The sequence below is a fragment of the Alligator mississippiensis genome, chromosome 5 (assembly GCF_030867095.1).
Source record: "Alligator mississippiensis isolate rAllMis1 chromosome 5, rAllMis1, whole genome shotgun sequence".
Classification (NCBI taxonomy): Eukaryota; Metazoa; Chordata; order Crocodylia; family Alligatoridae; genus Alligator; species Alligator mississippiensis.
The window spans coordinates 10,205,061-10,220,920 of record NC_081828.1 but is presented as its reverse complement, the minus strand read 5'-3'; the positions used below and the strand labels follow the sequence as shown (position 1 = coordinate 10,220,920).

Genomic DNA, 15,860 nt, shown 5'->3' with positions numbered 1-15,860 from the left:
GTGCAGGTGCCAGGCAGCTGAGGCCGGGCCCCACTGCCCTGTGCTGCACGAGGGGCTCTGCCGTGAGGCCCTAGTGGCCCCCACAGCAGCTGCTACTGCCGGTGAGTGGGGCCAGGTGGGGCAGCCATCGGGGGCTGCAGGAGCCGGTGGGGGATGGGGCTAGGTGGGGCAGAAATCTAGGGGGCTGGGGGAGCAAGCAGGGGTGGGGCATGTGACCCCTGATGGGGGGCTGTGGCCCCTGTGGGGGGCAGTCTGTGAGCTGTTCAGGGGGCTGTGCCCTGCAGGGGGCAGGGGACCCACTTCTGCTGAGCAGCCCCCCCGCACAGCCCCTCCACAGTCCACCCGCACCTCCCCACATGCCCCTTGGCCCCCCACATCCCTCCACAGCTGCTCACATACTCCCACCCCCCTTCCCACCTCCCTCTTGCAAACCCCGCTTCTCGCCAGCACACACCCTTCATGCCCAGCTGCCAGACAGGATGAGACCGGCGGCAGGAGCTGTGGCTACATGGGCAGCTGGTTAATGAAGGGGTCACAGGGAGCTCTAACTGCTCTATGGTAAGAAAACCAAAGGCAAACAGCAAAACATATAGATATTTAGAATTCATTTTATTATGATGATAGAGACACTGGTAGGCTTCCAAATTGCTTTAACACTGTAGATATATCAATAAAACATTGTCCAACTGATCGCTGTCTATCTGTCTCTCACTCTCTCTATATATATAGTGGTCTTTTGTTTTAATTGTGGAGGAACATGGATTTCAGGGTATTTTAGAGTGACTTTGGGATTTTTTTATCAGGGTTTTTTCAGTTTTCAAATGGGGAACACCAGAATTCCTGGTAGGGAGGCCAGTGGCGGGACCCAGGCAGAGGAGCCTTCTCATAGCTGGCACCTTGGACTCAGCTGGAGGTGGCCGACCTCCTGGCCAGTTGGGGCCAGGAGGAAGTGCTTTGACAGTTCAAAGCAGGCCACCACACCCGGAACATCTTCCAGGCGATAGCTGCCCAGATGGCCGGGCAGGGGGTACACGTGGCAGTAGTGCCACACAAAGGCAACTGTGCAGCCACAGCCCACTGGCAGCTGGCCCAGAGGGGCAGATGTGTCTACTGGCTGTGCAGTGCCCATGTGGGTCTGGCAGGTGCACAGCAGGTCACAGCCAGGCAGCAGCCCCCCTTGCCAGACTGCCGCAGTGGGTACAGGGAACTCTCAGGGCTGCTTCAGCAGTCCAGCTGGCACAAGGGGTAGTGTCCACAGGTCCAATTGGCTGGGCCCCAGAATCTCCTAGAGCGAGTAGCCCTGAGCTACTTGACAGGGCAGCTTTTTGTACCGATGGGGCCAGGACAGGGCAGCCTTTTATACTGCTGGGACAGCTCTAGCTCCCCCTGGCTGCAGATCCGGGAGAAGCCATGCAGGGTTATTTTACCCCACGTGGCACAATTTGTCCCACACCAAAGTGAATGTCTGGGCATGTGCGCTGATGCAAAAAGCCCCGGCTCAAATTTGCACTGCTTCTATTTGAGCTGCTGCAAGTGCATGTGCCTACGTGTGTGGATGCGCCCCATGTGTCCTATGGAAGTCACTGCTGATGGCTTGGTTGAGCTTGCCTGGAAAGTAAAAATGACTTAGCCCTCCATTTTGAGTCTCCCTTTATGGGAAACACTGATCTAAAGTATAAGAAAAGCAGCTCAAAATCTCACCGCTCTATGCACTTTGCTATCCTACTAGCAATTTTTTTCTTTTTTTCCACTATTTAGTACTTTACAAAACTTCAGTTTCATATCAGGCAACTTAAAGAAATGGAATTGGCCACATTCTTAAACACAGCTGCTACAATTGCAGATACAATTTTGCTTCCCCCAGCATTTGCTCATGCTGTTGATCAAGACCCAGTTTAAGTGCAAGGCACATCAGTGACTTTTTCATAAACTTCAATGGTGCAACTGCAAATTGAGCTCACTAGCTACGGCTGCAGTTATTTACTATTTTCAGAAGCTAGCACAAAGTCCTGTTGAATGAACTTCTGACTTGTCATGTCGTTCCTAGTAAAATCTCCACATAAATAATCACTTGTGAGGTTATTCCAAAGATGATGATTCATATTCTAAACATATAAATGAGTAATGAAATTGTTTGTTGAAAGGTACTGCTAACAAAGTGACCAAAGAAACGTAGTCAGCTCAAATAGGAGGTAGCAAGGAGAGTTGTTTAATCAGCCGGACAGAAGAACTATCTCGAGTCTCCCTGTTGGTGACAGCCAAGGCCTTATCTTTAGTGAAAAAATGATCTTAGGACTTTGCCCCTTTCCACCCTCCGGGAAGCAGATGTCCAGCTTTGATGCTGCGTTTGTCCATTTTGCCCATAACCATCACCTCGCCTGTTCCCAGAGGGCATTTTCTACCTGGATGCCTTCCATCCTGGTCCACCAAGCCACTATCCCATTCCATATTTCAGTCGCTCTGCAACATTCATCTCTTTTATAATGCACCAACACGGCTCACATTAAGAGGTGAAAACTCCTACTTCTGTTACTAAGATGTGCATGCAGAGTAATTCCATATTTTCCATCCTGCCTTATTTTACCCCACTTTCTGCATTAGTGACTCCCATTTATGAGACCTTCACGTGCATCAGGACACTTCCTTCATCTTTGTGAAGTGCCTTGCAAATAATTTGGACCCTGTAGGTGTGTCCAGACAAATAGGAGCGTGTGGCATACGGCATCACAGACCAGTTTGCAGCACCGCACACCTCTGCACTGCACAGGCAGGCATCCCCCACATTGCTAATTTGCAGCACAGGGACATTTTTTAACTCTGGGAGATCCTGGTGTCAAAAAAACCCGTGCCTAAATAAAGCAGGGTGGCACACACGGTAGCAGTGCACGCTGCCCGAAACTGGAGTCTGGCCAGCCAGAACCATGTTCCAGCTGCTGCCCAGGCTCCCCGCTGCAGTCCCAGACGGCCCCCAGGTAAGGCTGCTGAGGCCAGCCCAGGTGCTGGCCCCAGCCTCCCATACCCCACCCAGGGCAGCATGCAGCACATCAGAGCACGAGTCCAGGGAAACACGTTCCCACTCATGGGGGTGCACCCTGTGAGGCCATTCATGAACTAGCACTAATATTTTCTTCTGACATATGTCATGACATTCCTTCTTCAAGACTATCAAGCTGCAATCACTACTCTTTATCAGGCTGCTCTGCTGTAATGCTGCTGAACTGCCGGCCCACTCCAGAATATATCTGGACTGCTTTTGATAGCTATTTTGGAAGGACGTCTAGTATTGATGTGCTCCTCTGCCTCCTTCGTCTGCCTAGTTCTCCTTAGGCAACTGTAGACTACAATCTAAAGTAGTTTAAAAGGTTCTTTATCCATAAGTCTTGGAGGGGATGGATTCACCACTATTATCTCAGATCTTGTCAGAAATGAGTTTTCTTCTTGATTTCGCAAGCTGGACTACTCCCTGCTTTACTGGACCTTGCTCTTGAGAAGGTCCAGTAAAGAAGATGATTAAGTGACTTAACTAAAGTGGGTTTGCTAAACATGGCAAGAGGCATAATGATTATAGGGACAGAGCAGATACACATTGTATCTTCCCTAGAAATGATTTGTATAGCAGACAGTCTGGAAAATGTTCAGCTGCTTCTTTAGAAAGGCACATAAAATGCTCTGGAGCCAGTGAACGTTTGAAGCCAAGTGTCGTTTTTTTTTTTATTGCTCATCCCCAAAGGATACAGTGATTTCAAAAGGCATACTGAGAGGATTTCATATTTTGTCAATATAAAAATCAGGATAATTATCAACATCCACTAAATAAGCCACTGTCCCTGAAGCCTCATCAAAAGATGGTCAGCCGCCTCTCATAAGAGCTCTTTGATTTTCTGAGCCAGACTCTCCCTGCATTAAATAGATGCGGCTGTTTACTTGTGCCAAGGCAGGGCATACATCATTCAATATTCAGCCTTCCAAATTTCTAGGCCCTCTTGTCTGTGGCTGCAAATACTAGCAGCTTTGGCACACTGCGGTTGGTGTCTTTCTCTAGCATATTCCTCTTTCAGGAATTCATTTCACCAGTCCTGGATATCAAAGACTTTGGTTCTTGTGATGAAGCATCACAGGTTTTCAAGAAATAATCTGTCAAGTTCAGCCAAAACAGAAAAAAAGTCCATGTAAAAATTGTCTGACTTCAAAACAAATCTTTCTTCACTGATTAGGTTCATTGCAGCTCTATTAAAGTACTTGGCTGGTTAGCCTGACTTATAACAGCCTGCAGTGCTGCTACCAGAATTAAGTCAGAGCCCGAGTATGGCCTGGTATTGTCTGTCTCACCAATTTTTTGTCATAAAAGGGAAAGGAGGGAGTTTGTTACGTTCTATTCGCTTGTAACTGATTGATTTTACTCAGCTGAAGTGCCCGTGCACGTGGGTGATAGGATCAGGTATTGCATTTCTCGATAAATAGATTCAATTAACTCCGCAGTTGACCCAGCAGGCCACATCTTCACTTAGACTTTGGCACAGCACTGATTGGTAGCAGCTGAAGATCTGGGCTCACACTTCTACTTGAAATTAGACAAAGGTCACCTGGCTTCCTGCCCAACTGAGAACGGTTTGGGGGAAAAATGGAAGCAAGGAAGCACCGTCCTCGTCCTGGGAAATGCAGGAACAAATCCTAAGACACCTTTTGCTAAAACACACGTCTGACTTGGTTTGTTTCAGTTACCTTTGAGAACGGACCTGAAGGCCAGTTTAGACTGGCTGCTAGATTATGTAAGAATTCAGAAAAAAGAATAAGCAACCCTACCTAGCGAGCGGATGCAAGGGATTGGTGTAAGGGATGCCCTGACCTTGCACAGGAAGGCTCTCGGGAGGAGGGGGGGTAGGGAATGAGTCTATTTTTAATAAACTAGGTTGCTAATTGCTCCAGATGATTTTAATAAGAAATGATTGGCGCAACGGGACACCTTAAGTGTGTGCTACTTGGTACTGATGGGGATGGGGAAATATAGCTTGTATAATTTGAATTGGGCTTTAAAGTCAGCTATAAATATCAGGGTAGACATGCCTAAAATTAGACGTTGCCTAAGACAGGGCTCTTGCTGGCTGGGAAGATACATGATCAGGGCAGCAAAACACCCCTTTCCAGTGGTGGGAATCAGAGGCACTCCAGCTGAAAACTGAACCCCCCCCCCCAGGTATAAATAACTTTAATCAGTCTGAACTCAGGCTACCACCTCTGGGGCAAAGCCTACGTGCAGGCTATAGTCCACGGTGAGTAATGACATGCTTGCATTTGAAACAAGAGAGCACTTGGACAACAGAGAGGTTTAAAGCCTTCCGAAAAAGTATTTAGCAAATATGGAGTTATCTCCTGCAATAAATATCATGCTTACTTGAATATAAGATGAGGCTTTTCCCCCCAGCCAGCGTGGGGGTGAGGGGAAAGCCCCTCGTCTTATATTTGCATACAAAGCAGAGTGGGGAGCAGGCAGCGGCTGCTGCTGCAGCTCCAACTCTGGCCCTGAGCCTGGACTGAGACCAGAGTCAGACCCATAGTAGCCTCCTGGTCCCCAAGCCCTCACCCACCCTCTTACTGTCAGCCGCAGCTTAGCTCTGGCTGGAGTCTCTCCTGGTCACAGAGCACATGGACATGTCTTCCCTTGCCCGGCCAGTCAGGCAAGGATTGCACGTCCAACTGCTGTGCTCCAGGCTCTGGGATGGAGCAGCCTAAGCAGCATCCAACAGCAAGGCTGGGGTGGGGTGAAGAGGCAGAGACAGGGAGAGGGACAGAGGCTGTGGGGAGCTGGAGGTAGCAGGTGGGCAGGGGGAAGAAGTGGGTGGGGAAGAAAGTAAGGAGGATACCTGACTCCCCCCCCAGCCACTATTTTTCCTGCTCTAACAGTGTAGGGGAGGGGAATTCAATGCGACCCTCCAATATTTTGATTATATACTTGGAAAATTATAATACATTTATAAACTTTCCATATATAAAATCTAATTGCTGGTGGGGGGGAATCTTCATATATTCAGGGTCATCTTATATTTGAGTAAATATGGTAATTCATGCTGGAAGCTAAAAGGGCTTTCTTCCATTACAAATCAAGTTGGGTGTGTCATTAAAATACTGCATTATTTAATTCCATTGAAATGAACAGTAATTTATCGGTGGCTCAATCCCTCCTGGATCTGACCCAGCAAAGTACTTAATAACATGCTTAACTGTAAACACGAGTAACCCGTTAACTTCTGTCGGGCCACTCATTCACTTGCTTAGAGTTAAGCGCATGCTTAAGTGTTTTCCTGGATCAGGGCCATGGTACTCAGCAGTTTGTGGGCTCGAGCCCTATATCGGGTTTATATGCATTGTGCCATATAGAAGAGGATGATCATTTTTCCGTAGTTCGACTGTAAAAAACCCACTGCGGTAATGAAATCCGGTGACAGAAATGGAGCTAATACCGCAGCAGCAGTGTTAAAATGAGTATGCAATATCTGTTTTCAGGTTACCAAGGCAGCTTTCACTCAATACAAAACTGTTTCCACTACGGAGACTGCTACAGAACAATGGAGCAGTCTGTCACCAGCGAAGTGCTGACGGGGGAATCCCATTGCTTTAATCCTCTGAGGCAGAATGGCTATCACATACTCAATGCACCTTTAGCTTCAACAGGTAATGGTTTTTCTGGCTATACGGTTGCCTTTGTGGTATCATTTATGTTTTTTTAGGAGGAGGAAGAAGCACCTTCAGAAAGTTACTATTACAAAAACGTGTGCTGACACACACAGTTAATGAAACTCATGTACCCCTCTCCAAATCCCATTAGGAAAGTTGTGGTCTTTTATTCTACAGTATTTGACTGACAGCCAAATTCTCCTTTCCTTGCTCCCCAAGTACCCCCACTGACTTCACTGGGACTACTCACCTCTGGAACAGCTCACAAGCAAGGAGAGGACGCTTTTGCCCCCGTCTCTCAACACGCATTGTACAGACCCTTACAGCCTGTACATTATGCACGCCTGCCTTCAGGTGTGTATACAGCACTGTCCCAGGATGACACTGATAGCCAGGGGCTGCCCCTGGCAACGAATTAGCAGGATCTTTGAGGAGGCAATTGGTTTATGAGGACCCGAGAAGAAAGACATGACTTTATTTTTATACTGAACTGATGTAAGTTAGTGGGTTGTGGGAATTTTGGTTACAAAAATGAGCCAGTTCATTTTAGCTGGAACAGCAGCTGTTGCAGATTCTGAACAACTTTTTTCCCTTTGATGTGCACCTCCGTAATGTTCAAATGTTTAGCAATATGTCAGAGCCAGGGCGTCCTAGTGAATACATTTCCATACAGGCCCGATGGTTTTCAACACAGGATATTTTCCTATTTTTAAAAACACATGTAGAAAGCAATGGAAGTAACAACAAATAACTTGCTTTGAGCAACATCAGTGAAATTGTACCTGTTGCCGTGTTCTACCTAGGCAGGATTCTCCCAGATCCCTTACTCGGTTTGCTTACGGCTTCAGTTCAGGAAAGCATCTGTTGGGGAGAGTACTGAAAAGATGTGCTTGATGTGCTTTCTTGAATCAGGGCACGAGTCAGGACAACAAAAATGAGAGCAGACTTTTTTGCTTGGTGTGTGTTAAAAAAGTCTCAGTTCAGGGAGCAAGAGCTGTATATATGTGTAGATGGGCCGTGCGAAAAAGCACTGCCGTTTCGCTGTTTCAAAGGGACAGTGTTTCATTTCGCTGTTTTGAAGCACTGTTCTGTTTGGTTTCGTCGAAACTGTTTCTACACTGTTTTGACACGTTTCGCCCATAGGGTATAATGGGGAATCACGAAAATGCCTATACCTTTGTTATTTTGTGCCTGATTTGGATGAAAATTGCAAGGATGGTAGCCCCTTCTGAGGACATGAAGTCTCAAAGAGATAAGTACAGGAGTTTTTGTGAAACTGCATCTCAAACTGTTCAAAGCAAAACTAGTATCACTTGCCGGCAGCAGCAGCCTGCTGTCATCCCGCACGCAGATCCGGGGCCCGCGTGCCCTGGGTGCAATCTGGCACACCCCTGCAGCCCTCCTGGGGGGCACGGGCCCTTGGATCTGTGTGTGGGATGACAACAGGCTGCCACTGCTAGCTGGGACCAGGGCCAGCACTGGGCTTTTCCCAGCACTCAGTGTGGGCTGTGCCAGACAGACTTGGGTACTGGCGCTGGCCCAGCCAGCAGCAGCAGCCTGCTGTCATCCGCATGCTCTGCAGCAGGTGTGCAGAGCTTTAAAAAAAAAAAAAAGGCCCGCACTCACCAGCTCTGGCAGTGGAGATTGGGACCTCTGTGCACTCATGCCAGAGCCCCCCTGTGCAGCGGGGGCAATGGGGATTACCCCCCCTCCTCCTGCCTGGTACCCACGTGGCAGCTGCACCATGGTAGGGCACCCTGCACTGTCCCAGAGCTGGCGCAGATCTACCTGTCAGCCAGAGCTCTCAGTTTGATTCCCTAGCACTCTGATCATTCCCCCAGCTCTTCCCAGGGGGGTACGATCCCCAGATCTGCACGCAGGGTTTCAGCAGGCTGCTGCTGCTGGCAGGGGAAATAGCCCAGAGCGGCAGCCATCCCCAGCTGGCGGCAGCAGTCTCCTGTCATCCTGCATCATCCAGGGGCCTGCGCCCCCCAAGAAGAGCTGGGGTAGTGATCAGAGACCTGGGGCAAAGATTGGGGAGCTGAGGAATTAAACTGGGAACTCCCCAGCTCCCAGTTCAATTCCCCAGCCCCCCGGTTTGATTCCCCAGCTCTCTGATCATCTCCCAGCTCTTCCCAGGGGACGTGGGCCCCCAGATCTGAGTGCTGCATTACAGCAAGCTGCTGCTGCGGGCTGGGGCCAATGGCAGAACCGCAGTCTTCCCAGTGCTCAGCATGGATTGTGCCGAGCAGCTGCCACTGGCCCCAGCCTGCAGCAGCAGCCTGCTGAAACCCCGTGCCTCCCAGGAAGAGCTGGGGGAAGCAATCAGAGAGCTGAGAAATCAAACTGGGAGCTAGATATCAATATCAGAGCAGTCCTTCCCTCCATCCCCACTCCCTCTCCTTAGTTTCTCTTTAGCTGCAAACAAACCTGGCTTCGAAACTTGCAACGTTTCGAAAGTTTTGAAACGTTTCAAGTGCCATCATTTAATTTCAAAGCTGTTTTGAAGCGTTTTATTTCATTTCAATTTCGCTGTTTCAAGCTGAAACATGTCAAAGCAGGTTTGAAACGAAACACCCATCGAAATTTTACACAGCCCTAATGTGTAGATACGTGTAGCGTTACATTGTGTAGATACGTGTAGCATTACATGCTAGAAGGTATGTGCAGCAGTAACTAGCACAAGGGAAAAGTCAGACATGGAGTTTCAGCCTCAAGTTTGAATTCTTTTTGAGTTATTCATGAGTTTGATGTTACTAAAATATAATTCTTCAATGTTAACATCAAATTTCAAGTTTAGATTGACAGATTGCAGTATTTCAAGAACAGACTAAATAAACTTTCCAAAAGAGATTGTAGAAGCAAAAGAATAATACCATGGCAAGACACCAACTATAACAACAGTTTACTTTTTTTCCTGTCTGGACCTAAATTATTATGAAATGTTTGTATGCAGTAATTTTATTTTTAGAATGGTTATTGAGGTATGCAAATACTTAAAGCCTGAAATATAAATATATACGACATATAAAAATCTTATCTCATCTTTCTGCATGTAAAATAGAACCATTCAGGTTTGCAAGATTCATCAAGGCTATGCTTTAATTTTTTTCATGGTTTTATAGCTCCATTAATATTAAATGAGATCTCATCTCAAAGGAATGCCAAATGTGACTGGCAAACAGCTGTTCCATGAATCACATTAACAGTCAATAAATTTTTATTTTCTGTTCAGGGCTTTGGATAGTTTACACTATCTGGAATCTAATAATGATTTCTGGGGTGTATGCTTATCTTGGTTTTTGTCCATTCCTGACCCACTTTGGATGTGGGCCCCATTAAATGGAAATTAAATAATATGAAGCTACAGATAATTTAACAGAATGAAAATTTAGCAACATGCTGTGAGCTTCAGTTCGACTATATGCGAAAGACGGACTAGATAAACAACCAGCACGGATTCTGCTATCCACTATGAGATTTAAATTATGTACAGAGAACAGAATTTGCCCCCCCAAATTCAGACTAAACAGGAATAAGTCACAAGGAGCAGCCAATACACAAATGAGTGCAAAATATCGTCTCTAATATATTAAAACTCTATAATTTAGTGATTCTCAACCAGGATTCCCTAGTATCCTGAGGTGCCTTGGGATCCTTCCAAAGATGCCATAGGGGTGCCATACAATGTTAGAGCACTGATAGGTGTGTAAATCTGATTGACAAGACAACCCCAGAGTTTTCACATAGATATCCATAGTGTTGGAAACAGACCACACCAGGTCAGAATTTTTCAGTTCTTTGCGACAGAAAAATTGCTGTATTATTTTTCTGTAGCCAAAAGAGAATGAAAATTAAGAGCTGCTACTTTCTGAGGGGTGCCTTGAGTCTAAAAAGGTTGAGAACCACGGCTCCGTCTAATTCAATTATAAGGACTAGCTTCTACAGTCCTGACTCAGCCAAGTGTATCTTTGACTCCAGTGGTAATTTGCCTACGTAGTACTACAGGATCAGAGTCTAGTCTTATTATATTAAGAATTGGACACGGAAACTCCAGTGAAGCTCTATGTGACTGAGCACAATGGGGTCCCAAGCAGATAGGAAAGGATAGTCTCGGGTTTGATGGAGAAACAAAGCAGAAGAAAGGAAATAGTGGGCATGTCTACACATGCACTTTAATGTTCAGTAGCCGATTTTACTGCACATTAAAGAATCACGTAAAAAACCACGCTAATATGCCAATGAGCAGTAAAAATAGGCTACTGCACATTAAGCGTCACTACAAAAGCACATGCTTTCACTACTGCACATTAGGGCAGCTTAATTTGCATTTATTTAGTATCTCACATAAGAGGTACTACATTTAATGCGCAGTAGCAAAAGTGCATTAATGAACATGTAGACACACCCAGTATCCTCATTTACAGACAGGGAGCCAAGGCAAGGCTGAACGCAGCACTGCTGCAGCACTGCTGCAAAAATAATTATACCCGGTGAACTGCATTGAAGAAATAAGTACACTCCTACTCTGAAGAACAGATGATAGTTTACAACAACACAACACAGATCAGGATTTACAAGAGAAGACTGAATATACAGATTGGTATATGAGCACAACAGTATTTCATAGAATAGGGGATTTTCAGACACACTGGGCGTGTCTGTACGTGTTTTTACACGCGCCTAAACTTAATGCACATTTGCTTAATATACATTAAGGCAATTTAGGCGTGCATCTACATATTCATGCAGTAAGGTGCATTAACACAGTGTGCAGACCAACTCGGGATTAAGTCGACATATGTAGCGTTAATGCACCTTAGCGTGTCTACACATGCATCAAGGCACCTTAGCTATTCATGCCTAAATATGATACCTGCTTTTACAAGTATCAAATTTAGGCACGATTAGCCTAAAATTGCCAGTTTTAAAGTGCATTAAGTGCACTCAAATGTAGACCTGTGTCCTTAATGCGCCTTAAAAATGGCTAATGCACCTTAAATGGGCATGTGTAGACACACCCATTTTGTAGTGGCTGTTGGGAGAAAGCAGACACTTGGGATAAAGGACAGAATTCTGTTTCATTGCTAAGATGTGTATGTGCCAATTATGAATTTTGTAGGTATCCAGGTCACCCAACACTGTTCCACTTTCTCTTGTGCAACAGTCCAAATTGTCTTCACAGTCCTAGATTCCTTACCCAGCAATATTTTTGCCCTACATGCTTGATTGTTTCCATTGCACATCTTGGAAGTGATTTAATAATCAAAGTGTAACTTCATTTATGCTCTGTTGCAATTCATCTTTTCCATGGACACACAGAAACCGTGTGTAAAACCTTAAATGTCAGACTACTAAAAATCACATGTAGCAATTGGGGTGTCCATCTTTTGCCCATTATCCTAGTGTCACCTCTGTATGACATGAGAAACTCAGGTTCTGGGCCTTTCCCCAGCCTCAGAAGGCTTTGAGCTTTGTTCTCCTACATTGCGGAAACAGTGCCTTAGTCACCCAGTCACAGGCAAGATAGGGCTAAGCACGTCTTCCTTTATGATCGATCTGTCTTTTACTTGTGAGGCTAGACCTCCTGGACAAGTAGCAGATGTACAGATGAGGAATGCTGTGGGTCAGGGAGGAAGGCACTGCTCTGGCCTGAGTTTTGGACCCTGTTCCCAAGGCTGTTTATATAGTTTTACCCAATGGCTCATTAATGCCAAATGTATCACGTACACCAGAGTGGCCAATGTGTCAAATGGCACGAGCAGCGTTCATGCACATGTGCATATATGTGTGGCAGATTGGGGCAGAGACAAGGAGAACAGCGGCAGATAGGGCAGGGAGCAGAAAGCAGAGCAGGCAGGGGACAGGGATCAGCGTGGCACTCGGGAAGCCAGCAGGACTTAGCTTGACCGGTTGGCCCATGCTGACCTACACTGATGGGTATCTGTAGGCATGTCACTGTAAATCATGGTTCTACGCTGGACGCCAGTCTTGTTACCTGGGACAGGTAATGCAGTGCAGTCAGAGGGGACAGGCAGTGCACGAGCTAAGTGGAAACAACTAGATTACTACTCATTAGTTTGTCCACTGCACCCTTCTGTGTAAGCTGGGGATGTGGGCAGAGGTGGCACAGAAGTAATGTAGCTTCAGAAGAGATTTGACAGTAGAGGCAGCAAGTCATAAGGGAAGGGAGACTCATGACAGACGGCTGGAGACTGCTGAACATTGTACATGCATGGATTTTCTTTTTCTGAAGGAAAGCCAGAGCCTTGAGAGTGCAGGCTTATATCGCTCCACCAGGCTTTCACTTCTCTCTCCAAATACAGGTGCACACATCTTCCTGCTAGGGACTCTGGGTCGTATCTCCAAGGAGGCCTTTCTTGCATAAAGTCGTATAGTTAATCATTGGGTCACCTTGAGCTGGAGGAGGTGGAAGGTGCTGTCAGCCATGTCTGCCCCCAAGCTTTCCTCTGGGTTCCCATAAATGTTCCTGATGCAGTGCCAGGTACTAGGGGTACCTGCCCTACCTTTGCCAGGCTCCGTAAGGATCAATGTGCATTATGAAGTCAATGAGAGTCCTACCTAGAGAAAAACGAGAGCCAGACTCGAGCCCGACGCAGAGGCGTGCTGGGAGCAGTGGGGGAGAGACAGTAGAAGAGCATCAGCAGGGGAATGGCAGCTCCACAAGCAGCCCTGGCCATGTGAGGACTAAGGACAGTATGCTCTGTACCACTCCTTTGGAAAGAAACGCCATGTATACTTGGGTCTCTCTTTATGTGAGGGTTGCATTCCAAAGAAACCTTGCATAAAGTGAATTTGCATAAAGCGACTCCATTATTACATGTAATTAATAGGGGTACTTACCAGCCTCACTCAGGCCATTCCCTGACACCCTGCTTTCCTTCACCGGGTGCCTCGTCAGCCCAGCGGGCACGACCCGGCATGGCTGGGAACAGCGGGGCTGCACGGAGAGGCTACGAGCTCCGTGCTGCAAGCAGCGGCACATGCAGTGGGCATGTCACCAGGGCAGCGTGGGGCAAGCACCTTCTCGACACATCCCCACTGTTCCCAGCTGTGCCGGGTCACGCTCACTGTGTTGGAGAGGCACCCGGGGAACAGAAGTGTGCATGGCAGTGGGGAGTCAGCCCCCCCCATCCCTCAACAAGCCACCCAAGGCTCCGTCCTGCTCCCCGCTGGACGCTGCCCACTGCAGCCCCAGCCCTGCCCAGCTCCCTCCCTACAGGGGCATCAGTCCTCCTATTCCCCCTCACTTACATGCCGGAGCTACTCTCAAGGCTGCTTGGGGCCATGTGCATGTAGTGTACATGCCCGTGGCACCCCCTGTCTCACCACCTTCCTTCCGCTCCCTCCCATCCCTGCAGGGAGCTCGTTGCTGGCAGACAAATGAGGTCTGGGATTTTTCCTTGCACAAAGCAAATTATGGTATCAACAGGGTCCTCGGATATAAGCAAATTCACACAAAATGAATTCACATAAAGAGAGACCTGAGTGTATTCTTGGGGGTGTGATGCATCAGGGCCTTAAGAGCACAGGGGAAAAGGGGAATGTGTTGGTATCCATCTATCACCTCTGCAATGGAAAGTGTATAATACAGAAGTCCTGAACCACTCCCTGACTAGGATACTGGCCCAGTCATCTTTCTGACATTTCTCCAGAGAGCTATCCTGCTGTGCTCAGGCAGTGACCAAAGCCATCTCATTGAAAATAAGATTTGACTCGCACTAGGGTACCCTGATAGAGCAGTGAACAGGATACTTGCACACAGACAAACTGTAAGGTTGGTTTATGCAAGAGGGAAGGATTCTTGTGGGCGTTATCTTTTATTGGACCAACTGCTTGGATAGGATAGACGTAGGCAAGCTTTTGGGTACCACAGTACCCCTTCCTACCCTCAAGAAGGGTGCTGTGATAACTGAAAGCTTGCCTGTGTCTATCCCAACCATGCAGTTGGGTCATTAAAAGATCGTATCACCCATAAGAATTCATCTCACGTATTTCCCAGACCATCATGGTAACAATAGCACCTCAGCACTACCAAGGTTAGTTGATGTATTTCCTAAGTAAGACTTTCAGGTTGAATTTTTGATTCATGTGATGCTTTATTATGTAGCCCTAGGGCTCAGAGTTCAACTTGATCGTACTGCACTGTAGCGCTCATTTATGCTCCTACCCTTTTCAGGCTACGATGCCATTTCTGAAGCACAATGCGTGTCTGAAGAAGGAGTCAACAGCGGGCCAGAAGAAAACGGATTTTTCCCAAACGGTGCCTTCGATCATTGTTTGAATCATATTCCTTCCATCTATACAGATACCTAAGAGCAGATGTATTCTGACTTTCCTGTATTCTACCTATGCCTGTATATGTATTAACAAAATGTTGTTCAAGTACTTTTATTTAGTCTGTATCCTTATATGCGCTCATTTAAACAAACACCTCACATTTACCAACCCATTTTATACATGAATATACTGTATGAGGTAATTATTGGAACCTGTTCCCTTGCTGTGGCACTTTGAAAGTCATGCTTTACGAGAATGAGGAGCATTTGAGACAGCTTGTTTTGTAAGTTCTCCTAGTAAAATGTAAATGTAAGTTATATAATAAACTTGTAAAGATTTTTTTTTTTTTTCCTGAAAAGTATGTTTTCCATTTGAGAATGTTGGTCCCTTTAAATCAGTTTTTGGGAAAATCATTGGACATTTTTTGACCACAAGGACTTTTTTTTTTTTTTTTTTTTGTAATTGCAGACCTCATGTATATAAACGTCTTCATTTGCTCAGCTGGTTTTATATTTTCAGTTTTACAAGAAAGCATTAAAAAAACTGGAACCAAGCATCCTGTCGTTTCTTACCTTCCTGAGGCCATGTGCTCGATGCTCATACTTTATTCTACAACGCCCGTCAGTGATTGAAACCTAACAATGGTGCTGAAATAGTTACAAAGTGCAAGCAGCCAAGGTGGATGCTGGAAATACTGAGCAGCTGGCAAGGGGCAGATATGCAGATACAGGGTCAAAGCGTGGCTCTGTACAATGATGAATCGCAGACAGTGCAAGCAGTGTACGTACAGCAGGATGGGCTGCAAAACACACCTAAAGACAGGGCTGCTTGCCTGTGCTACACTCGGCACAAAGAGCTTGCAACTTGGCTTTGGCGCTTTTCCGTGC

General features: G+C 46.6%; 1 protein-coding gene across 3 annotated transcripts in view; it reads left to right on the top strand.

Moving 5' to 3' along the window:
• GLIS1 (GLIS family zinc finger 1) overlaps positions 1 to 15,526 on the top strand; it is a 297,466-nt gene extending 281,940 nt beyond the window's left edge. For 2 of the 3 annotated variants that reach the window (XM_059727850.1, XM_059727849.1), the window contains exons 9-11: positions 6,502 to 6,669; positions 6,892 to 7,026; positions 14,873 to 15,526. In XM_059727850.1, the coding sequence (XP_059583833.1) occupies positions 6,502 to 6,669; positions 6,892 to 7,026; positions 14,873 to 15,009 (440 nt within the window). In that variant the 3' untranslated portion in view covers positions 15,010 to 15,526. The remainder of the gene's footprint in view (positions 1 to 6,501; positions 6,670 to 6,891; positions 7,027 to 14,872) is intronic. The other variant, XM_014598643.3, reaches the window with a different exon arrangement.
• Positions 15,527 to 15,860: the final 334 nt, after the last annotated feature.